This window comes from Protomyctophum bolini, assembly GCF_963924005.1.
Source record: "Protomyctophum bolini genome assembly, chromosome: 5".
In the NCBI taxonomy this organism is placed as follows: Eukaryota; Metazoa; Chordata; class Actinopteri; order Myctophiformes; family Myctophidae; genus Protomyctophum; species Protomyctophum bolini.
In genome coordinates this window covers 26,808,230-26,833,996 of record NC_137866.1, presented here as the reverse complement: position 1 = coordinate 26,833,996, position 25,767 = coordinate 26,808,230, and the positions used below count along the sequence as shown (strand labels likewise).

At 44.2% G+C, this 25,767-nt stretch overlaps 2 protein-coding genes across 2 annotated transcripts; both read right to left on the bottom strand.

Annotated features, from left to right (window-relative positions):
* Positions 1-540: 540 nt before the first annotated feature.
* xpc (xeroderma pigmentosum, complementation group C) lies at positions 541-16,826 on the bottom strand. The gene is made up of 14 exons (XM_080764543.1): positions 16,532-16,826; positions 14,782-15,039; positions 14,443-14,551; positions 14,086-14,170; positions 13,802-13,959; positions 13,146-13,266; positions 12,279-12,368; positions 11,126-12,136; positions 10,067-10,227; positions 8,640-8,721; positions 8,239-8,370; positions 7,281-7,450; positions 6,352-6,445; positions 541-2,025 (listed from the first exon to the last, which is right to left on the bottom strand). The coding sequence occupies exons 1-14, from the start codon at positions 16,644-16,646 to the stop codon at positions 1,672-1,674; spliced, it is 2,940 nt and encodes a 979-aa protein (XP_080620669.1). The 5' UTR covers positions 16,647-16,826; the 3' UTR covers positions 541-1,671.
* Positions 3,765-5,231, bottom strand: LOC308315961 (tryptophan--tRNA ligase, cytoplasmic-like; the record flags this gene model as incomplete). The annotated part of the gene is made up of 1 exon (XM_080764236.1): positions 3,765-5,231. The coding sequence occupies one exon, from the start codon at positions 5,229-5,231 to the stop codon at positions 3,765-3,767; it is 1,467 nt and encodes a 488-aa protein (XP_080620362.1).
* Positions 16,827-25,767: the final 8,941 nt, after the last annotated feature.

Sequence of the window (25,767 nt, the reverse complement as noted above, 5' to 3'; positions counted from 1 at the left end):
GTAATCCTGGTCTCTAAACTACCTCCTCCTGGCCAGCCGGGTCGCCTGATGGAGGGGAAAGAAACTGGTCGGAATAACGTGTTCCTTCCACGCGCTACGTCCGGCCGGTGAAAAGAAGAAGCTTGAACTCCTCATGCATAGAAGGAAGCATGAGGTCAGTCCGCTGCCCCCCCCCCCCCAAGTGTAGCGCCCAGGATTACATTATCTAATGTAATCCTGGGCGCTACACTTCCTCTGATTTTCTGGGTGAAAAAATGGGTTGCAAAATCGTGGGATAAAAACTATAGATAAAAAAATTAAATAAGCTACTACTGTACTCTCTGAGTCTAGGCTGTGACTGAGAACACACCCAGGTCTGTCCTTGAAACACTGCAGGAAATCTCTGCACCATCCATGTGTAGTTTGACCTTAAAATATATTGGAAATATATGAAAATAAACAACACTACAGTACAGAACAGTGTTGTTTTTAAACGTTTCTTGGAAAAAATATTTGATACAAAAACAGTGTCTAATAACATGCATTCACCTATTTTCCATATTATAAAACCTATGTGAAGAGAGATTCAAGAAATTCTGAAAGAGACCAAGAGTGATAGAGATGAAACAGATAACAGAATACAGTAAAAGATGTAAAAAAATTAAAAACTCATGGTAAGTAGCTGGAGTGACTAGAGTGTACTGTACTGTATGTGTGTGTGTTGGGAAGGAAGAGCAAGTCATAAGATCAATGTGAGCGAGAGAAACAGAGTTGAAGAGTGGAGAGGAGAGGATGTGTCCGTCGTCTTCAGATACATTGTGTTGGTCTGTGGTTTTAGTGGGACTGGGAGTACTGTATCGTATGCGACTAAGCGTCCATCTGCTCTTTGGGTGTACAGGCCAAACTCATGTAGCGCCACCTACAGTTCAGGTTACACAGCAGCATGGCATGCTTGTCCTCGTCTTCCAGGCTTCGTCTCCATGAAGGGAGAGATCCCAGTGACTTACATCTGCTACAGACAGGAGCTGTAGTGCAGGGGTTTCCAAACGTTTTCATGTCACAGACCCTCAAATTTACTCTCATTTGCTGTTAGCCGGCCACAAGTCTCTCGAGACAAACTGTTGACTCCCTCAATTCAAAGGAAAAGAGGGCACTGTTTTTACTTTCTTTTTTGACGATGGGTTCTCAGATTGGCCGGCCACGGACCCACATTTCAAATCATTCTCTTATTCAAATATTGAATTCTGTTTTCAATTAATTGAAATTGTCTTAATGTCATAATTGTACGTGTGAAATAGATTCATAGTGATTTGAAACAGGCCTACTGCTATAGGAAAGTCATTCATACATTATTTGACTTTAACAGTTTGTAGTTAGTTAATTAAATGTAATGATGAATGATGAATGAATTGAAGTTAAACGCCTAGGGGTCCCTGGACCCATGAAAACCACTGCAGTGTAGTGTACCCTCGCATATAGCCCTGAGCTAAATAATTTCCAGTGTTTGAACCACAAGAACAAGGCTTGATAAGGTAATGGACCAGCTTCCCACTGACATACAGGAAACAATCAATTGATGTTTATGTTTTAGCCATATTACACATAGTAGTTTAGAAATTGTTTTTGCATACGACAGGCATATGCAAGACACTGGTCATCAGCACATGAAGCCGCTGCCACTGGTTTCCCACATCACACGTTCTCAAAGGGGAAAAGGTGTTTCTGCTGCCCTTTCTTCTCTCGTTTGGTTGTTTTCTTTGTCGGTACATTTGCATTCATATCCTCTTCCTCCTGTCTGTTCTGAGGCCAGGACATGGCCAGAGTCTCTGCAGCTGTCTTTATTGCAGGACCTCCACTTTCAACCTCCTCATCATCGTCTGATAACAGCCCATCTGCCCCGTCTCCGGCTGGGGTGTGAGTCTGACTCGAGGTCCCTGCTCCACCAGGCTCCTGGTTCTTCTTACCATATCTCCGTTGGAGTCTCTCTCTGATCAGAAGACCTTTCACTAGGAGAGTCCAGTTAGAGATCACCTTCTTCTCTCGCTTCTGGAAAACACAATGAGACAATAACATTTACATGGGTTGAAAAGAGCCAACTAACTGTCGGATTCTCCAGTAATAAAATGTCCAAATAGAAATTAGTCAGAAATTATATATACACACAAAACAATAATACACATAAGCACGCAGACAGACAGACAGGCACCTCCAGGAATTTGAACTCAGAGTCATTTTTCTATACTGTACACCAGGGCTGCCCAATGCTGGGCAGGACCTACGCTATAGAGTGCATTTCTGGATTTTGGCGGAAGTAGCAGGATTTTGGCGGAAGTACCGCTCAAGGAAATTACATTGACGCTTTACAAATCAGTTTACATTCTCTTTGTATGAAACAAGTGTTGTGATTGGTCGGAAAATATCGTATTCGGGGGAAATACATCTGACGGATGTTCCGACCCGACCAGGCTATTCTCTTCGCAAATGAGTAAGGCTGGGACCAAAGTTAAGCGTGCCCACACTTTTTCGACTTGAGAGCTATTTTCAAAATGACCAGCTGAACAAGATCTACTCACCAGAATTTTTTGGTTTAAATACTTGAGGGGGCTTTGGAATAGATGAGCTGGCATTACATAATAGCCTAAGACAAATGCACTTGGAATGGGAAATAGAGGGGAGGAAATGGAATAGGAAGGGTATTTTTATTAGTATTTGTAATGCTACTGACATTTTTGTGCACAGCAACTCTCTTGAAAACAAAATAGCCCTATTGCATTGTGGGTTTGAGCGGACAGGTTTTTTTTTTATTTAAATTAAAAGGGACACTCTTTTTTAAATGTTTGTTAATGACGTTTAGAAGATTTCGAAAACTTTCCTGGGGGTCTTTGTGTGTGTAATATGTGGTTTTACATTTTTTGGTTTTAGCAGTGAGCCCAGAGTATACTCTAGTCTATATGATGTCATGGGCACTGGGCTCACTTCCCTCCTGGACTAAAATTCCCATAATGCTTTGGTGCACTGCTCCTCCTTGTGGATAGGGGGAGGGCTGTCTTACTGAGACAACATGTAGTCCAAGGTATATGAAATTGAGGTTAAGTCACCAACGTCATTTTCGCTATCACGCAATTCCAGACGGCAGATTGCACCATGGAAGCCAAACTGTACCCGGAAGTTCGGCAGAATGCACTGGAGTCAATAGAGCTCAGTGACCAGCTCATGAACATGAGCTACACAAACAATATTTCTGAATGACAGATCTTTTGTAAAGTAATCACTTCTGGCAATTAACAGAAGACATAAATTATAACACATTATTGTCTGCTGTGTTGCTTTTCAATGTGTACACTGTGTAAGTTTATAGAGGTATCTAAACGGCAAAAAGTACGTTTCTGAACGTGCCAAGAATCGCGAGACTGTCCACCGTCCAGGAAGAAAGTGAGCCCAGTCTCCATGACATCATAGACACTGGGCTCACTGCTAAAATCTAAATGATCTAATACCACATATCACACACATAATAAAGATTCCCAGGAAAAGTATTCTAAATCTTCTAAACGTCATTAACATATTGTTTTGCAAAAAGGGTGAAGTGTCCCTTTAAATATTCTGTGTCTACCTGCACAGCCTTTGTGACCTAAAAGGTAGATCGTGATCTACCTTTTCGGTGATGTGCACCTCCAGGTCCGCTGGTGTACTCAAACGCACCCCCCCCTGAGGTACTCCTGCACCGAAGGTGTTGAATTTGATTTGAATTCCGTTTCCCAGTTCACACATGCATTCTTGAGATGTCACATTGTGACAGGATTTACATTGGTATTCTTGTCATTGCCCAAAAGATAGTTCAACGGCCTGGGGGTCATGAACTGCTTGACCTTGGCGTCCGTCACTTCATTCCTTTTCCGTTGGTGTTCGGCAATCATTGGCTGCAGCGTGTCAATCAAACGCTTTTTCAACTCCCCCGATAGCAGGGCTCCACTGGTATAGTCCCGTCTGATCTTCTCCAGCTCTTCATCGTCCTCCAGGAAGAAGGTCAGGTACATGAAGGACACGTCTACGTCTGGGTCACCACCATGCGTCCTGTGCTCCTCCAGTGTGTCCTTGCCTCCGGAGAACGCATGCTGCTTTATCTTGTTCTCGATCTGCTTGGGCGTGTCAGTGAGGAAGATGGAGGAGTTGGGGTCACTGGCGCTCATCTTTCTCTGAACACCCCCTAGGGCAGGAAAGAAGGTGGAGTGCAGCAAGGCCGGCTTTGTATAGCCGATCCTGGGGGCCACATCACGGGTCATTCTGAAGTAGGGGTCCTGGTCTATGGCACAGGGGATAAGGCACGGAACATTGTCTCTGCCTTTGAAGATTTCAGGGAAGGAGCTACTGAAGGACGGAGCTGCCTGAATGGCTGGGAAGCTGATCTTTCCTATGCAGTCGCTTTCCGTGAAGCCAAAGATCCCCTTGACCTGGTTGAAAGTGACATGTTTCTGGATCTTCACCACGTTACGGTAAAACTCCGGTGACGAACCCATATAGTCGAGGTCGGAGAAGATGAACGTCTTGTTGACATCAAAGCCACAGGCGATGATGTCCTTGGCGTTCTCCATCGCGTAGTGGTGGCATTGCTCCAGCGTCATGTCCTTCCACAGGTATTTCTCGTCGTCCGTCATTTGAATGACCAGGGGGATGTCGAACACGTCCTGCAGCCACTTGGTGAAGATGAAGGGGATGAGGTGTCCAACATGCATGGCCTCCGACGAGGGTCCTCTGCCCGTGTAAAGATAGAAGGGATTGTTCCTCTCGTATGCATCCAGCACCTGGTGCATATCTCTGTGAGAGAAAAATATTCCTCTTCTCAGAAAGCGGTGTGCTTTCTGGCCGGCCACCTTCTCCAGTCTGTCCACCAACTCCTTCTCGATTTTGCTGCTACCAAACCTGACTATCAGTTTGTCATAGTCCACTCCCTTGGCACTGGTGGCGGACACATTCCACGGGTCAACTGTATCTACATCGGCATCTTCTTCCGATGGCCCGTTGTCTTGAACAACAGAACCTTCTGAGGGCGGACATCCTGCTTTGTAATCCTGACCCGTTAACTGTTTGTAGTCGAGTCTTAACTTTACCAGAAGTTGGACGGCAGCACCGATGTCAGCTTTATCAGCCATGTCTTCTTTTAGGGTTTTGACTTGGTCACGTTGCGCGGTCAGTCTATCATGCACTTCTCTTGGGCTCAAGCTTCCTGCATCATCGCATTGACAATCTGCCATCTTCACACATTTGATATACGATACGATATACGAGGGCTTTGGAGTCTCCTGTGACAAGAATAGGAGTTTCTACTAATTGACGCTACACCTCTTCTGATCCTTCTTTTATACGGTTTTACTGGATGCTTGTCATGATGAAGATGCCAGCCAACTGGGGTACGTATCACCATGACGATGCCAGGCGTGTATGCCCATATATGACGTTTCTACATTAGCCTGATGTCAGTGCTGGATGTCGCCGTCGTTCTCATATATGGAACTCTGGGACATTCACGACCCAAATATGGATATTGTAATAGACTTCAATAAGTTGGTAAGATATATCAGCCGTTTCAGCCGTTATTGCGAAAGCAGTGAGCACTTACTATGAGACCTAGCAGATCATGTCTGTCTGTGTGTCTGTCTGTGTGTGTGTGTGTGTCTGTCCCGCTATACGTCCAGATATGGAGTGTGTTGCATCAGCAATCACTCAGCTCCATATATGGGCACAAAAGGGGCCAGGTCCACATATACAGTAACAGCGGGACAGACACACAGACAGACAGACATGATCTGCAGGGTTTCAGCTGTGTTCGCTTCCCGCGTTTGCGCGTCTTACTGGTATAAATATAAATAGGCTATGTATGGGGTCTTGGCAACTGTCTTTTGGCTCTCCGTGTTCATCGGATTCTTTAGCTTACATAAAGAAATAGTGTACTATGAGCGCAGCCTGACCGAGTCAGACTCAGGACGACTCAGCCACTCCCCACCCTCAGGAGGGGCCCCTGAAGTCATTCATTCTCACTCCCGCCCTCAGGAGGGGCCCCTGAAGTCATTCATTCTCACTCCCCGCCCTCAGGAGGGGCCCCTGAAGTCATTCATTCTCATGCCCAAAGATAGCACTTCCGTATGTATTTGTACAGCCTACTAGTGGCCTGTTTGTTTGTAGGGATGTCGTCACAAACATGACCTATGGATATACACAGGGGTGCACATAACTGGTGCGCAGGTGTGCATGCATGGTCAAAATAAATGTTGCGCGGCACATCAAATTAAAAGAAGCCCGGCTCTTGCATACTGCCACTAGTTCAGTGTCCAAAATTGTTCATGTTCTGTACATCTTACAAAGAAACACACATACCTCTTCCTCCTTCTTTTTCTGGATCTCCTGATCCTCCAGCCAGGCTGCTCTGAGGACCTCCTCGTGCTCCTCACAGACAACGTAGCCGTCAGTCCTGAAACATGCAGTCACAGACGCATGTTAATAAATATACCCTGCAGACAACAACAGCATTCTTAGTTCCAACATCATTTTTGAGGAGCGCTAGCCCCTCCTATATACAGCTTTTGTCCCCTCACATCTCATATTTGCCATTGACAATGAAAGGAGAAATTGGGTCAAATGTCCACCAAATATGACGTAAATTTATGGCAACACAAACATTAAATGCCATTGACAATGAATAGTAAGAGAAAACACTCCTTGGGAGGAAAACAGCCATAGCCGTCATCACAAATGTGATGAGGTCAGCACATAAATTGGGCAAGTGGATATGGCCGAATTTAGCCCAATGATTTTTTGTGCAAAACTAATGCTTGGAATGGATTAAGAATCATGAAAACCCCCTAGTTTCATGTCACATGCTACTTAAAAAAGGATTCAATTTGGACATTTCTTGCCTTATATAGGATATGGTCACATATTATGCTAATAACTCAAATTTCCCATGGGAGTTGAATTTCAATATTTTAGTACATGTTATTAGACACCCTTAGAAACACATTGGTGAAGAAATTTCTTGGTAACGATTTAGTTCCCAGATTGGTCAAATAAAATAAAATGCCCTTAATAGAAGGGAAAATGTAGACGAGCAAATCGGCTAACCAATCACATAAATTCAGTTGTTCATGAGATGATGTATAATGATAAGAGCACCCCTCACTTCACACGGATGTGATTTTTAATATTTAATCTCAGTGAAATTCTTTAGATTAGATAAGAAACTTCCCTGACAGACCTCTGACTGAATATGGCAAATGTGTTTTATCAATTATTGACCACCATCTTACACAGCATGCGAGTATCCTCCATGGAAGTCAAAGCCTGTGATAGCCGGAGCAGCGTCCATGTCCAGTTTCTTGGCGACGCGGTGCAGGTTGGGCAGTCGGAGGTGAACGCAGCCCAACGGCAACATGCACGGCTTAAACAGGTACACGTTACCGTAATCATTGCGAGGAACCTAGCAGACGAGGAGAGACAGGAAATGTGCATGTGTATGCTGTTGGTAGAAGTGGTAAAATCTTGAGGAAGTTTTACTTTGTTAAATTATATGTAATCTGTACCATACTCGAGTATGATTTAGTTTAGTCTAGTTCTACTGACGTACTCCACTACAATTTTAGGATCGAAAGGGGAACGTCTTATGATTAATTCACTATTGCTAAGAAGATAATAAATAGTTGCACGAGATTAACACGCAAGCCAGACATGAGGAGAGAGAGCAGCAAGATGGTTGTGACTGAGCGAGAAAAGGAAGATGTGTGGCAGTTGCCCGGGCTTCAAAATGTCTGAGCAGTGGCGTGCAGACATTTAGAGGGGCAGGTGCTCAAGTGAAGAAAGGGCACCTTGTGCAGCGCGTGGAACCGGCCGGTTGCCTTTTTGTTTGTTTTTTCAAAAGGGCACATTGCTATTCAGAGGGACATGGGCAGGTGGTGCTCTAGCACCCCCTAGTTTCCATGTTTCAAAATTCCTATGAAAGGAATTACATAATATTTCCGTTACAGGGTTTCCATTTAAAAAATAAAAAATTGTGTTCACTGCTAGTTATCACTGCTAGCTTATTCAACTTGGCCAGCACATCACCGATACCAAAATAGATGGCAGCAGCCTATGCAATGATCAGCATCCATGGCCAATTGCCTATATCTATAAGATATGTTTGAATTCCGTGAAACATGGGGAGCCCCTGAAGCCTCTTTTGTCTGCCAACACACAGAGAGAGACTGAGAGAGAGAGAGAGAGACCTACCTTCCCGTTTACAACTATAGGAGGCATGTACTCCTCAGTCTGCCATTCTCCAAACAGAGGCAGGTCCTTCTCCTCCCTCTGCTCGGACACAATCCTGGCCTTACGAGAACGATTAGAGAAACCCTTCACCATCTAATGACAAGAGAGTGATAACAATATTCACATACGTACACGTACGTCATCAACACACATATCATTGGAAAGGGGATTGAAGGGCGAGAAAGGGAGAAACTGACTTTTTAATATATTGTAAAAGAGGAGAGGAGAAAGAGAGTTGGGAGAAAGACGGATGGAATAAAACAAGAGAGACAAGATCAGGGGAGAGTGACAGACAGAGAGAAACATGGAGCAGCAAGATGGTTGGGACTGAGAGGGAAAAGGGGAAAAAAAGAGTATGTTACCTTGTACGGCTCCTCTCCCAGTCTGACAGTGCGTGCCTCTTTCAGCCACGTGTCTTTGGAATGCATCGTATGCACACAGTACCTGAAAACAAGTACAATGCTTCTTTACAATAACATTTAGAGACAGCCTGACAGTGTTGTTTTTGGCAGCAAATTTCGATTTTAGTTTTAGTCATAGTCTCTTGAATAGTTTTTATTTAGTTTTAGTCACCTGGAATGTCTTAGTGTTAGTCTAGTTTTAGTCGACAAAATATCATAGGATTATATCATAGGATACAAAATGTGTTTTGGAGGGCCTTGATGCCGTCGTAATCACTTGCTGAAAATAGCCGATCTACAAGCCCACAACGTGTTGAGCTGCAACGCGTTGTGAGCTTGTAGATCGTCTATTTTCAGCATGCAACAAATTGTAAAATGAGTCCCTCCCTAACATTTTAGTCTAGTTTTGTCAGTATATTTAGTGTTAGTTTTAGTCATCATAGTTTCCATTTAGTTTTCATCAGTGGAAAAAGGTAGTCGACGAACATTTTTCGTCTTAGTTTTAGTCTATGAAATCAACACAGCAGCCTGACAGCCTGCCTAACCGTGCACTCACACCACACCAGTAGTGGCTATTTCTCATCATACCTAGTTTTACCTACGTGAAACGCCCTGAAAGAAATCTGAAAGCATATAATAAGATAATGAAGTACTGTAGGGATATTGAAATTTTGTCCTTTTCTTATACTAGTAGGTCCTCACATCTAGGAGTTTGGGCCACTATGCAGCACTCACACCCATTAGCCAATTTGAATGCATTCTTATCTGATTTATTAGGTCTATATAACTTAAACATAGTACTGACTGAACCTGCAGCTTTCAGACTTTTCCCCATTCCCATTCAAAAATAAATATTTTATGAAATAATATAACGCCCGGAACATTATTTTGATACCTATATCGCAATTTTAAGGCCGATATTGCAGATGCTGATATCGTACATCCCTAATAACCAATAAAGGTTATGCTATGGGGAATAGCCAAGCCAAGTCTTTGGTTCTAGTAGGAATTTCTGTTTCTAAGAATGTGTGCTTACTTCATCAATAATGTATTAATGTTTTAATCAAAGAACATCTAATTTCACAAGTAAGAGTCTGTTGGTGTGTGTGTGTGTGTGTGTGTGTGTGTGTGTGTGTTCTATTTCTAAGAATGTGTGCTTACTTCATCAAGACTGTATTAATGTTTTAATCAAATAATATGCATTTCACAAGCAAGTCTGTTGGCTTTCTCTCTCTCAGTCTCTCTGTGTGTGTGTGTGTGTGTGTGTGTGTGTGTGTGTGTGTGTGTGTGTGTGTGTGTGTGTGTGTGTGTGTGTGTGTGTGTGTGTGTGCATGCATGCGTGTAATATATCTAGTTATTGTTTGAGCACCTAGTGCATTACTACTCACCTAGAGTATACAGGCTCTCCCCTGCAGTAGCCTAGTACAGCTGCTGTGGGGGGATAGAGAGCCTCATACTTCAACATGTGCCTCTTTAAGCAATACAGGGGGTGGTTCTTATACTCTGCAATGCCTGTTGGAAGAGGCTTGTCTATCATCTTGGCATTAAGCTGGAGATTATGAGAGAGAGCGACAGACAGACAGACAGACAGACAGACAGATTCCAATACTCAATTTTCTGCCTTCTCACTTCCTCCGTCATCTGTCCTCCAGCATGGCAGTGCTACGGACGGACCCTTAAATACGTTCTTCGTACACTGACGTTATGCGACGTCTACGCCATTGTCACATATTTCTGCAGGTCACCAATTTCACCGTAACACTGCCATGCTGGAGTACAGATGACGGAGGAAGCGAGGAGGAGGAGGCAGACATTTGGAATTCAGCTTAAGGGTGCAGTGGAGGCTGAATGGGGCAGGCAGGTCTTAATTCCATCACCAAATTGCCTTCAAACATCGCACCAGAACACCTGTGATATTTGTAGTAGTAGCCTCTATTCTAGTCTCATATGACGTTTGATGTTTATATTGTTATTGTATGTAGACTACGAGCATAACAGCAACCTAAACACTGACTGTAGTGTAACACTGAATGTCCAACTCGGACGTTACCTCCATTATGGGTTCCCACCTCAGATTTAAAATGGAATTGGGGGTGAAATTCAGAAAATGAGCTCTGTCCCAAACAAAGGCTTATGATTTTTTTTTATCCACACAGGAATTTAACAAACAAAAATAAAATAAGCATATCTACAGCTTAAGAAACTGATATTAACAGACCTGTGTAATTTATGCCATGGAAGTTCTCGAACAAAACATTAAACTATCTTAGGTTTCATTATCCACAGATCCTATTTATGTCGAGGGAGCCCACTGCAGCCTGTGCTACTCTTTGGTTACATTTGTTGTTTTTGTACACTATCCCGTTAAATTAACACAGATCATTTGGTGTAGTGGACTGGATGTCATGACGGTCATCCACTATATAATATTTGTCTGTCTGTCTCACCTCCTTGTCCTCCTGTCTGTCCCGTTCGCTCTCCGGTCCCAGGAATGGCCTCAACGTATCCTCCCACCAGTCCTCCTCCACCCGCCTCTTCTTGGACGATGTCATCCAGGTGGGGTCGTACTTCCTGCCCAGGTCCTTCAGGTGCCCATGCCCGTCCACGGACACCACGTAGGTCACGGGCGCTGTTGCATTCTGGGGGCAGAGGTGTGGCCGGCCGATCCCCTGCTGCACGTCCACGCAAACCCAGGAAGACGTTTTGGGTACGTATACTTCCAGCCACTCGTCTGCACCTGGCCCGCGTATCCTTAGGCCTCCGCTCTTTCTAGTGAATCCTTTGTTTATCATCACTCGTCCTCCTCCTCTCTTGTCGTCCGCCACTTCCTCCCACTTGTCATCCTCCTGCTTGTTCGTCACCTTCTTACTCGCGCATCCTCCACTCTTGATTTGTGGCATTGCTGTGTTGGCTTTGCTCTTTCCTTTACCCCTCTGGGATTTATTTTGTGGCGTTGTGTAGTTTGTCTTGCCCTTACCCTTTCCTTTCCCCTTCTTCCCCTTTAGGGATTTATTTTGTGGCATTGTGTAGTTTGTCTTGCCTTTAGTCTTTCCTTTCCCCTTCTTGCCCTTCTGGGATTTAGCCCCACCTTCAGAATCCTCGCTCTCCTCATCACTGCTCACCTGAAACTCCTCCGCCTCACTGAGCCAGCCCTCCCTCCCTTCGCTCCCGCTCTCCTCCTTGTAGCTAACCTTTGAAGCAACACTGCGGCGTTTCGAGTTCTTGGGCTTCTGTCCGCCTATCGTCACACTCCTCCCTCCCCCCACCTCTTCCTCCTCTTTTATGTTTTTCCTCTTGGCTTTCTTTCCCCCGCGCTCTCCTTTGGCCTTCCCTCCAGCAGGTCTTTTGGCACCACGAGACACCCTGGGCTCAGAAGGCGTGGTGCTGTCTTTGGGGGTTGTCTGGCCAGGAGGGTTGCTCTCTCCTGGGGCACTGCTGGAGGAACTAGCTCGTTTTCCCTGCAGCGGCAGTGAGAAGAGGGGTTGGTAAGTGGGTCTGTTTAATTAAAAATGTAATTCTGAACGTACTCTACATTTGAATGAAAGTGAACAAACACAAAGCACAGTGGAACAAAAGAAACAGATTGTCGGTACTCGTTACCCTAGCAGGTGGAGGTTTGAGGGAAATCGGCTGCAGGGAGATAACCAATCGGCAGAAGAGCTGCAGGGACCTTAGAACCAATAGGAAAAGCTGTAGGAACACAAAGCGTATGGGTCAAAGGGTAAACAAAAAAAAAGAGAGACAACTATAACATTAGCTGGGTTATACATTCAAATTGGAAAATCAATTTCCACTATACTGCTGAATTTAAGGTGGTTACACACCAGTGTTATTTCGCTGCGTTTTGCAGATACGAAAGGCTATAACTAGCTGCCTGTCACAGTGTCACCAACACCCCACTAGACAGCTGCGGAAAAATTATAATATAAAATATTCGGCAGCAGTGCACAAACGTAATCGACAATAAAGTGATATTCGGAGTGAATGCAACTTTACTGTTGCATTTCTCCCATGTGTCAAGGGACAGGTGCAGAGTAGGCAGTCAACGCATGAGAAAAGCAAAGAACATAATCCTTCACACTGTCTTCACACCTTAAATGGTGCATTTATATAGCGCCTTTATCCAAGGCGCTTTATAGAGATTGTGCATTACATTCACCCATTCACACACACATTCATACACCAATGGCTGCCGCGCCATGCAAGGCACCAACCAGCACATCAGGACTCGGGATCAATTAGGGGTTCAGAGTCTTGCTCTTCCGACACTGACTCTGGGGGAGCCCGGGTTCAAACTGGCCACCTTGCGGTTACCATCTGGCCACTCTGCCCCTGAGCCACCGCCGCCCCAATTGAATGTAAATCCAAAGTTTCGGTTGCTCAGACCTTTCATCAGGTAGTACGAGTCAACTTGTAGACAGACACATCCAGTATATAGCAGATATCGGAGATGAAGGTAGTACTAACATGCGTCATCTCCCGGTGGTCCCTGGCAGACAGGCTGGCCAGCCGTCTCTCCAGCAGACCCCTGGGGTCCGGATGCTCCTCGTAGGCAAGACTGGGGTTCAGGGTGAACGTAGCAACAAACCTGGAGAGATGGAGAAGACGGAGGGAAGAGTGAGAAAGAGAAATACAGCAGCAGATGTGAGTGTAGTGTGTACGACGTGTATGTGTGTGTGTGTGTGTGTGTGTGTGCACGTGCGTGCGAGAGAGAGTTTATCATGAAGAAAGGTGAGCAGAAATTATCACATAGGATTGATATATTTTTAGGTCTAAGCTACAAGTACATGTAAGCAGCCTGAAGGAGGTCTAACAACCGAAAGCTTGCCGTCTTGTAAATTACAAAAATCTGATTTTGCACAGATTTGAGTGTGCTTTTTTTCTTATATACCTCATTGTGACTCCAGCACCTCACCTCAAGTCTACTGGCAGATCAGCAGTGAATCAAGTGTCAATTTACTAACACAAATGTAACACTATATACTCTAAGAAGTTCAATTAAAACAAGGGATTTTACTGCGCAAACACATTTTAATTGTTTTATTTGGAATTGCACAAAAAGTGCAATACATAATAGACCCTACACACACACACATACACTACACATATACACACGTATGCACCATTTGAGCAGTCCAGAGAGGTAGAGATTGTCTATGCGTTCCTTGGCTACATTACTGAAGTGGACCGGCAGTAGAGACAGAGTGATGGCCAACAGATCTGGTTCGTTGCACAGTCGATTCCGGTACATCCCATTGGCTATGAGGCACATCAGGTGAACCTGAGAGACAATTAGAAAGTGTGTTTGTTGAACTTATTTTGTCGGTGGTGTGGACATAAATAAATGGTTAAAGTGTGTGTGTGTGTGTGTGTGTGTGTGTGTGTGTGTGTCTGTGTGTGTGTGTACCTTGTGTGTGTCTATCAGCAGATCCTTGTTGAAGCGATTCACCACCCTCCTCAGGTACGTCTCCCACTCCGCCTTCCTCTTCTCCCTGACCAATCAGCAAAGGGATTTAATCAGTAGCTATCGTAGAGAGAGGTTGACGATGGGAACTTCTACAGTGCAACACAAGGTTCAAGTTTGTAGGCTACTTTGTTGTGTACAGGATCAGGTACATAAGAGTAAAACTTCCATCACATCAATCAATGAATCACAGCAAGAACAGCAAACAAAAGGGATAGAATAAAGAGTGCAAGAAAGAGCAAACAAAGAAAAAAGAAAAACAATTGAATGTGTGTACAGTACAGTCACACATACACAAACCTTTTCTGTCTCTTGTGAACAAGATCTGGAGTCTCAATCTCAATCTCGATTGGTTGGGACGGCAGGACCAGCTCTGATGGCCCTGCTGGGCCCAGAGGTCCATCGAGCTCTGATAAACGCGCACGCACACACACGCACACGCACACGCACACACACACACACACACACACACACACACACACACAGCGTAAATAAATTTGCTTCTTAATTATTCTGCATACAGACAGACAGACAGACAGACAGACAGACAGACAGACAGACAGACAGACAGACAGACAGACAGACAGACAGACAGAAATACCGGTAAGCGATGTTCAGTCTTTATAATATCCTTCTCACCTTCGACCTCCTCCCAATCATCTTCTTCACTCTCCTCCTCATCATCGTCTTGGTTTGTGTCCGTTTCAACAGTGGTGGTTGCCATGGGGACCATATCAAAGTCCTCTTCATCATCGTCGTCGTCATCGCTAGTCTTTGGTTGTGAAGTGAAGTATTTGCTGGTGGTGGAGGTGGTGGTCCTGGAGGCAGAGGCCCTTGCTGGTTTGGGGGAGGAACGTGGCTTAGATGTGTTCTTCCTCTCAATCGTGACTCCATTACCTGTTGAGGACAGAGAGAGAGAGAGAGAGAGAGAGATATTCATTAATACAGGACCAGACTTCTTTAAACCCATTTTGGGCGGGATTCGCGGGAACCCCTTTTGGTGTTTTAAGCATTATAGCTATTAAAATAGCAGATCTACAAGCTAATAGCGTGGCACCTAGTGCCGCATTATGAGCTTGTTATGAGCTGCTATTTTTATTTTATCGTGACAATGTGGCTATTCCGTTTATACCGTTGAATCTGTAAAGATCAATGTGGAAGTAGGTAAGAACTAAGAAGGTGCCGAACTTTAAAGAGGGTTCAAGGCAGGTCTGTGCAGTTGAGGTAGAAAAACCCTTTATTTCATTCTATTAAAAAACAAGGGTTAAAAAAAACCGACCAAGGCGTTTTGGGCCTGCATGTGCCTTCATCAGGGTCTCAACTGGTAGAGAGATATTCATGTTCAGCTTCTGTATGGGAGTTGTGAGCCAATACTCGTATTACAGAAAAGTGCTATCTGACTGTATTAAATGACATTTAGTCAGTGTTGGATTTCGGAAGTGCTAGTTTTCAATAAAGCAACCTGCCTGGTGCTTCCTGCATTATGTTCACTTGGAAGAATTATCACCAGAAGGTTTTATTGACAGAAGGTAACTCATAACATGTCTATGGATGGAAAGTTCAAGATTTCCGCAAAGCTGCATATTGTTGGTTGTTTAATACAATCAGATAGGTTGTCTAGGGTTGGTATTGCAACTCTAGATTCCAGATATTAATACAAATATGATATAAGATTTGCTTGTGGTTAGGGGTTAGTGTTAGATAGATAGGACTTCCCTGCTTGCAGCTAGGATGAGATACAGTAGACACTTTTTAAAGGGTACAAAAGGCAAGAAGACAGACAGATCCATAAAGAGGATGGATTCGTGGAAATAAACAAGAAATTGGCATTAGAGTGAGAATAAGATTTGTCTTTTTACCAATCAGCTTACTCAATTATATTATTACCACGTCACAATAAAGTTAAAAACAGAGAATATAGGTTCTTATTAAAATGAACACCATCATGAACACAATTAGTTAACCTTTTAACTTAGGTTAAACACTAAACAGTGCTAAACTCAGGGTTTATGCAAAGTCGATCATATATTGTATTGAGTTGTACTTGAAATGTACTGTAATTCTGCAAACATCAATCAATTAATCAATCAAGCATAGCCTTGGATCATCATAGTTTTGCATAGATACGAAAGCAAAAGTCAAAATACATCTATGATAGACAGTCTTGATCGAAGACTACAGTAGAGTTCTATACTCCGAGTCTCCGAGGGTGTTTTCTTTTCTTTTGAAAGGAAAATGCATGTAGTCTCCGAGGCTAGAGTCTGCAATGCTCGGCATGATGCACCTGCACGGAGACTGCATGGCTGTCAAATCCAACGCTCACAGTCTGTATTATAAATTCAACTTAAGTCAATTTATAAATTGATTCATTAAATCGTGGTTTTCATACCTGGACCGTTCTTTGCTTTTGCTTCCTTTTGCATCTTTCTTTTAGACACTGGCTTTAGTTTTTTTGTACGATTCTCCGCGGCTGTACCTGCTGCAGATTGTTTGCGTTTAGCCATGATGATGATGATGCCTTCTGCAACTTTTGTGCACAACAGACGAGACGAGGGTATTGTTGTTGTTGCAGATCTACAATGCCCCGATGAGAGGAAACTTCGCACACGGGCTAAGTTGTGGAAGAGCCTGTTATGAAAGCTACATCTTTTTCACACTGCAGATTTCATAACAACACAGAACATTGTTTTGGAGGAGAGTTCTAAAACGTGACCCACTTCCGTCTCCTCCCCTTCTTCTTCGTAGAGGTTTATTAACGGGGGTTATGGTTATCTCCAATGTAAAGCGCATACCGCCACCCAGAGGCTGAGAGGATCGAGGCGCTGCCGCCACCTACTGGAAGTCTGGAACAGAAAATAAAAACGAACCCTTCTACCAAAAGACAGAAAGTTCCACACACACAAATATATATTGATTGATTGATTGTATCCCAAATTCCCAATACATTCAAGGCAAGAATAAATTGCCCCAAATTATTGGGATACAGCCAGTGTTGTGTGGATATAGGATCCATATACACATGGGCCAAATAGAGATGTAAAATGTCAAGAATCAATGAAAAATAAATGCATTACAAGGAATTCAATTCACATCAACCTTTATTTTAAATATCATAACTTCAGTTCATAGTACATGCATTATTTAATTGTTCTTCAAACTATAGACGTATTGTTGTGCTCACCTGCTCTCAGTCTAAGAAGTGTGTAAAACGACAGAATCAGAACTTTGTAACATCATCACAGATGTAAAGAAGTGCACAAATGCATTTTTGTGGGGCTGCAGCGCAGAGAGAAGTAGGCCTATAGACTGGTGGCTTAGTGCACTTTTTTAGGAGAATTGTGCACTTGCAGATAAAAGCGCCACATTTTGTATGAGGCTTCTTTAGGACAGCCATTGTCAAATATCTATTTTAAATATCAAATCACAAGACTATCAATGAAATATGTGAAATATGTGAAAATCCGCCTATTGGCTTTTGCAGTCTACCAAGCGGGCATCTGGGCCACCAGCACATCAAGCCACCAAGTGATTCCTTCTCCACAGAACTATGGGTGGGCCAAGGAAGAAGGGTCATGGGTGGGCCAAGGAAGAAGGTGGGGTGTCAGTTTGGCTGACCATTCCAGAGGGATGCATGATTAATCGGTAGCATAATCGGAATAGGCCGTATCGGCCATAAAAATGCCATATCGGAACGGTCTCTAAATAATAATATATTTTAATATATATATTAATATATTTAATCGGTTTTCACCAGCTAAATGTTTTTAAAGGAAAAATGTAAAAAACTAGTTCAATATAAATCAAAAGTGTATAGTACCTCTAGTCTATACAACAAAAGCCAAATCATTATGATGTAAAATCTTGAGTAAAAATAACATTACATTTGTGTACTCATCTCATTCAGTAGTCATTCAGTTGTGAAAACAGACACTTGGAAATGGCTATTTATTGATTGATTTAATACTTATTAACATGCTTTGGGCCAAGCCCCTAGGGCCTAGACTTGTTTCCATTGTGGTCCTCGGTATCGGTATCGGCAGATATGACCCTGCAAATAATCGGAGATCGGATATGGGTCATAATTTCATAATCGTGCACCCCTAGTTTCCAGAGCTTGCAGAGAGCTGATCCAGAAGCACCTGTAAAGGTGACTGTACCTGCAAATGCAGCAATGCAAATGTGGACTGTTCCCCACTTTGCAAATGCAATTGTGACAGCTAGGCAGAATGGACAGCTCTATAACATGTTTCACACGATGATGCATATCCTTCTACTATAATGGAAACCAATATGCCCGTTTATCCGTCCGGCTTCTCCTACGAAACCACTCTGTTAGCACATATCACTCCATGCACAAACAATTCTGCATGCCACAGGAATCCATCTGTACTACGTTGCCTCCACGCAACTGTCATACTTACTGTACAAATATTGCTTTTATGTGCCATGCTGTTATTGCGCTACATATTTCCACATTCATTGTAGTAGCGGCCTTCAGTCTCGACTGGAGAGACCATGGCACAAATGCATGTGAGAGGCAGTCTCTTTGGCAGTGATGGCCTTTGAATGCGCTGCCGTCGCCTGCTGACACCGATTGAGGTGCCTTTCGGTTTCGCCTATAGCTCTCCTTTTCTGCTGCTGCTTTGTTCAGCTCTGCTTCGCTCTTCTGGATGCCATTCCAGACCTCATGCCTCCAGCCTCACTTACAGCGTATAGTCTGATATGGTGATTGAAGGGGGGTTCTCAACACCTTGTCCCATACCATAATGTTTTTTTTCCCAAGCTGATGGTTAGTCACACACACACACACACACACACACACACACACACACACACACACACACACACACACACACCAAAATAAGGGTGGGAGAGAGAGAGAGAGAGAGAGAGAGTGGGAGGCCAGGCCCGGCGCCACGGGGGTGCCAGAGGGTGCCCAGCACCCTCCGTTCCAAATTCTGCACCCTCACTTTTATGTACATACAGCATAGTTTTACTATATAAAAATTAGATGTGCACCCTCGCCATTTTCAAATGCCCCCTCAGTCATTTCATCCTGGAGCCGAGCCTGGGGAGGGAGCTGGGAGGGAGAGAGAGAGAGAGAGAGTGAGAGAAGGTGGGAGCTGGGAGGGAGAGAGAGAGAGAGAGAGAGAGAGATAGAGAGAGAGAGAGAGAGAGAGAGAGAGAGAGAGAGATGCTTAAATCAAATTACACTAAGGGGCAGTGTTGTGCTTTTGTTGAGGCCCTCATCAACTCACCAACAGTATTTTTCACTGCATCTCAGACTGAACCACATATGAAAATAGCTACTACTGGTTGTGAAAGTAACAACTCATACTCATACTCATACTACTCATATACTGTAGTATTATTAAATTATATTAATTAAAAATCACTCCCGTGTGTCAGGTGAGGGGCGCTCTTATCATGACGTAATATGTCTATTTGCACAGACACTATATGATGCAACAATGTAAAACGAAAATCTACACTAATAGCTGAATATAGCGCCCCTCAAAATTACATCAAAGAGTTGCTATTTAATACATTATATGTAGGCTATTATATAATATATTAGCATATATATTAGCCTATATTAATGAACTATCTGAGGGAGCAGGTGCATGACACACTGCAGTGTGTGTGTGTGTGTGTGTGTGTGTGTGTGTGTGTGTGTGTGTGTGTTTGTGTGTGTGTGTGTGTGTGTGCGTGCGTGCATGCGTGCGTGCATGCGTGTGTGTGTCTGTGCGTGCGTGCGTGCGTGCATGCAAGTCAACTGTGCTTCTGTTGATTCATTCTGTTGGAGGCTATTCAAACCAGAATGTGCATTCTGGTTGTATGTCCTCTCTGTACTTATTCTATATATTCAGTGGTTGTTGAGTGTGTTTGACTTCAGGGAGCCATTTATCAACTGGTGACAGGGACGGCCTTAGGAATCTGGAGGCCCGTTTCAAGACCAAACATGAGGCCCCCATTTATAGCCTACCTATCACCTATGACATAATTATTCTGTTGATACAGGCGTATTGAGACGAATAGTTTTGACTGTTCAATATCGCGTGCTGCCATTACCATCGACAATTACACAGCAACAACACCTGTCCTCATCCTGTCGGCCCTTCACAAAAAAAGTGTCTCCCATTTACCTCCTAATGCTGCACATTTTACCCAGGTTATTAACAGGAATAGGCGTAACTTTAACATCGTGGGAGAGAATGAGGCAGCAAGTGAGTGAGAGAGAGGGGTGGCGGGGGGTTGTATGACACCTGGTGGTCAGTCGGAGCTCGGAGGCCCCCTGAGGGTGGAGGCCTGTTTCAATTGAAACTGGTGAAACATAGCAAAGGCCTCCTGTGGGTGCACACACACGGCTTCAGACTGACCCACTGCAGTGTGAACATAGGAGCACATTGGACACAGGCAAACCATAGTAGTGTGCATGACTGTGTATGCGTGTTTGTGAGAGAAAGTGAATATCATATTGTCATTTTTTGAAATTCTAAGAAGGTTCAAGTTTCTGTACTTACATCTTGTGTACAGGAGTTTATTTTTGTTTGGCTTCCTTCAGACAATGCAGCAACATAGATAACATCAATCAAACACAGCAAGCAAGTGAACAGCAAGTGAATATAGTCACAAAATGTTATATTATTTTTGGGGGAAATATAACTTTAAGTTTGAAATTAAAACCTGTTCAGGGTCAACAATAAGAAGATGCTGACTAGTATTATGTCCCTGTCTGGGACTCTGGGAATGAGAGAAGCAACAGGTGGCTGATCTGTATCGCAAAAAACATATGCAGATATTATAATTACAGTATCCATACCAATGTGTGTGGAAGCCTTGGGTAACTACAGTGTGTATGCTTGTCATGTGTAACAACTCATGGATGAGGGTCAGCAGCGTGGGGGGGTGGTATAACGTAACGAGCGTGGAAGAAGAACACACTATGCCTCCAACCTGTAAGCAGTGGTTCTCAAACCTTTTCATGTCAAGGACCCCCCAAATGATACTCATCAGCCTGCGGACCCCCCATTTGAAAATACATGCCAAGGACCCCCATGAGAGAAGATTTGTACGGCTCAAGGGCCCCCATGTTTGACCTGAATTAGGCTACGGCCCCCTATTTAATGGCATTTCTATCTCTGGAACCCCTACTGTAAAACCAAACTTAATTTAACTCTGAGGCGTGACAAATGGACCGTTGGGGTCCATTTGGTTCCATTTGTACACTCTCAGACCACCTCGAACTCCTTCCCACTGTACTAGAGGAGCAACGACGGAGATCCACTGCCGGATTCCCACCTGCCAAACACGCCCGCCTTATTGTTTTTGTTGGGACTGCCCGGCCATAAGCCAGCGGAACCGTGGAGGAAGAGAACCCCAGGCAGTCTCCACGACGGTGGGCAGGTACTTTACCCTGCACCATGCACCCACATGTGGCCCTAGTACATTCAGGTACTTTACCCTGCACCATGCACCCACATGTGGCCCTACTACATTACTTTACCCCGCACCATGCACCCACATGTGGCCCTACAGGCACTTTACCCTGCACCATGCACCCACATGTGGCCCTAGTACATTCAGGTACTTTACCCTGCACCATGCACCCACATGTGGCCCTACTACATTACTTTACCCCGCACCATGCACCCACATGTGGCCCTACAGGCACTTTACCCTGCACCATGCACCCACATGTGGCCCTAGTACATTCAGGTACTTTACCCTGCACCATGCACCCACATGTGGCCCTACTACATTACTTTACCCTGCACCATGCACCCACATGTGGCCCTACTACATTACTTTACCCTGCACCATGCACCCACATGTGGCCCTACTACATTCATGATTCAGACTTGAGAATGTGTGATGTTTGTGTGGGTTGTGTAAATGGTAAAAGGTGCATATATATAGCGCCTTTATCCAAGGCGCTTTACATAGATTGTGCATTACGTTCACCCATTCACACACACATTCATACACAGATGGTGGCGGAAACCACCAGGAGCAACTATAGGGTTCAGTGTCTTGCTCAAGAACACTAACTCTGGGGGAACCCGGGTTCGAACTGGCACCCTTGCGGTTACCATCCGGCCGCTCTACCCCTGAGCCACCGCTGCATGGGTGTCGTTGTTCATGCACATACACAGCATGGGTCTATACATTAATTTATGTATCTGTATACATTCAAGGAGGTATATTTGTGTGCCTGGACTTAACCCCATATTCCCATATACCCATTTATGTTCACAAGTGCATCCATGCATGACAGTGTGCATGCGCGTGTGTGTGCGCGTGTGTGAGTTACAGAGTTAATTTCTCCGTGGTCCTCCAGATACCAGCGTGCTTTGCTCCCAGCGCAATGCATGGCTTCCATCCCTATATGAGCCCTCAACACACAGTCAGATAGGAATAAAAAGCCATACAGCGCACTGGGTGTGTTATGCTGGATGGACTGGGACACACTGGCAGGCTGACAGACCGAGAGATATGAGTACTATAGACACTAGTAGACAGTAACTATTAAACACCAAATAAAAGTACTGAGCAGCTGCCAGGGTAACATGACTGACAGACAGGCAGGCAGGCAGGCAGAGTATGGTCTATATATTATAATAGATACACATCTGCTGTGGATGAAGGTGGTCTCCCTACTCTGACACGGATACATGTATAGACCCTGCATGGCGTCGGCCGAGTAGTAGGACACCTACTAGTTGACAACTTGACAAGTAGTGCCTGTGCCTGCTGGAGCCCATCCATCGCCCTGACCAAGCCATTGCCTCTCAGCTGAGTGGCAGACATTTGGCCTCTCATGCAGCAGACCAGGTTTGAGTTATGGATCGCAGCTTTAATGCAAGATTTAAAGAGAGAAATGGATGCATGTATGTATGGATGTATGGATGGGTGGATGGATGTATGTATTTGGTTAAAATGGGTGGGGTTTAAAAAAAGGCAAAAGCTTGCTCTGGTGCACTGGCCTAAAAGTGGGTCCTTAAAAACTGCTAAAACGTCTGAAGTGTATGTATGTAGGTGGGTATGTATGTATGTGTGTAGTATTTTAAAAGGGGGGGCTTTTTAGTAAAAAGCCCAGCCCATAAAACCTTCCTATATTTAAAACAAATCCAAAATAAGGTTACCAGTGAAGGGCAAAATGCCTATTCACTGGGGACTATGCAAGGCAGAGGCGTCCACCCCCCTGAGTCCAAGTTAAGCTAGACCGCATACCTATGTATGGATGGATGGATGGATGGATGGATGGATGGACGGACAGACAGACAGACAGACAGACAGACCCCAAATTGGACATGAACATACCCAGTTTGGGGTTTGCTCACTGGTTAGTGCGGTTTGAACATCGGAACATGCCATGTTCAGATGACAGGATATTGCTAAAAGAGGAAAAACAGGCACTTACAGTACAGTCAGTTTGACTGCATTCTTCTTATCTTGGCCCATGGCTTTCCCAACAGACAGACAACACCAAACATACAGGCCCACTCTGACTCTACTGAGTAGCCTATAGTCTGCTGATGGGAGTCAACTCTTCTCGCATATATGATGAGCTAAAAGTTGAGGAAAAAGGGCTGCTGCCGCAACAGCAAGTGTAGCGATATATGATCCCTCGTTGTCGCCACCTGGTGGTAACAAACGGTAAAAACAGGTGTGTAGCCAGTAGCCTATATCCTCTCAGCCTCACTAACATTTATGATATTTAGTTAGGTTAAAAGCAGTTTAAACAAGAGGGTGTATATGGACCGAGTTTTTGGTCCATTTTATCCTCCAGTATATAGGCTACTCACTCTCTGCTTGGACTTGGTCCACAATGTCATCATTCATACCAAATGCACGAATGTGAATTCATATAGGCCTACAGTTTACAATACACAGACGTGGAATTTGTTACAGTCGTTTGCGTCACAGACTAGTCTCCTCCAGGCTGTCTGTAAAAATGCTGCATTTCATCCAGTTCCATCATTCTATATATGATATGAGTATATCCCTGCAGCACACACACACACACACACCCGAAAAAAATAAGTCTTCAGGGTTATTAACTAAAAAAGAATCACACCCGTGTGAACTGAGTGTTGCAATCCCCCCCCCCCCCACCTCCCCCCTCTCTCTCTCTCTCTCTCTCTCTCTCTCTCTCATTAGCAGGCAGCAGGCACATCACTATCTCTCTCTCTGTTTCTGGCGCCCCCTACTGGTACTAATAAGTCACATACTCGTTCTCATGACGGCCACATAGATACGCACGGACATTGCTGGTTGTAGGAGTGGTTGCACCACTCAAAAAAAATAAAAATAACAGATAGGCTCCGAGCTGCATATAGCGATCCCTAATTTGTTTCCCCATGCAGTATCTGGGAAACCAGCATTTGCTTGTGTAGCCAAAAAACTCTCGAATCTGACAATTAACTTTTTTTTCTTTCCCCCTAACAAAACTAAAACTAAAAACTAAACTTTTGTCGTGTAAAAAGAGGAAGGAGAAACCTCGGCTGTTTGGATGATACAGAAGACCAGACCTCTCTGCCCCATGAAGCTGCATAAAACCCTGTCCCTGGCCTGATGTAGACTATAGCACCTGTTGTTAATTGTCTTATAACCGCCAGCTTTCGCTGTAGTTAGGCTATAACTCCTACTGTTATCTGCCTATATAGTAAGATTATATCTTGATATATTCAGTGTAGGCCTACTGAATTGGAGTAGGCCTATAATGAACATCTGCCCTGTCCAAATGTATCAATTAAAAAGAGTGCGCATTTTGTGACAGATGCATATATAGCCTAGGCTATAGCCAAAATATGAATTAAACAGAGGTCAAATCGCTATGGATCTTTTCTCGTCTGGTGAATCTATATATATAAACCATTCCTCTTTTGTAGATATTGTAGGCCTCAAAACTTCAAGGAACTCATAAATAATAAATCAAATTACCAAATCTGTCAATCACTCAGTTAATTAGGCTAGTGCTAGAGAGGAAATAAGACCAACATGACTCCAAAGCATGTAAACTATTAAGCGGTGTGGCCACGGGGAGGAAGTAGCCTAGTCTAAACAGCCAATTTCATCATCGTAACAGTGCTAAAAATAGACCAAATGGACCGGTATCAGACGCATCACATGAACCTAGACAGTAGACAGGCTGTTGCTATTTCCAGTTCGCGCCTCAGACAAATAACGGCTCGGCAAAACAGTATAGTAGACTAAACGGCCGGCAGCATCCATCCATCCATCCATCCAATTTCGACAGTCGACACCGTGTCCTTCTGCTCTGTCTCAGACGCGGCCGCTGCCTGTGTCCTCCGCCGGGCAGCTATATAGGATCCAACGCCTCGGGCGACTCACACGTACCGGTAAAAACCATGGAGAGTAGACAGACAACCAGCCAAACCTGCAGGCAATCAACAAAAACTCCGAAACCACCGGATTAGGAAAAGCACCCAACCGAACCATGCAGCTGCCTTGAAGTTCAAACAGGTGGGTTTTAAGGAGCAGATTTTCTTTTCTTTTCTTTTTTTTAATTAAAGCGAGACCTCTTTCTCTCTAACTCTCTCTAGGTTCTTAATTCTTTCGTCCCTCCCTGTCCTACTAAAGTGACCCGTCGCTGTTGCT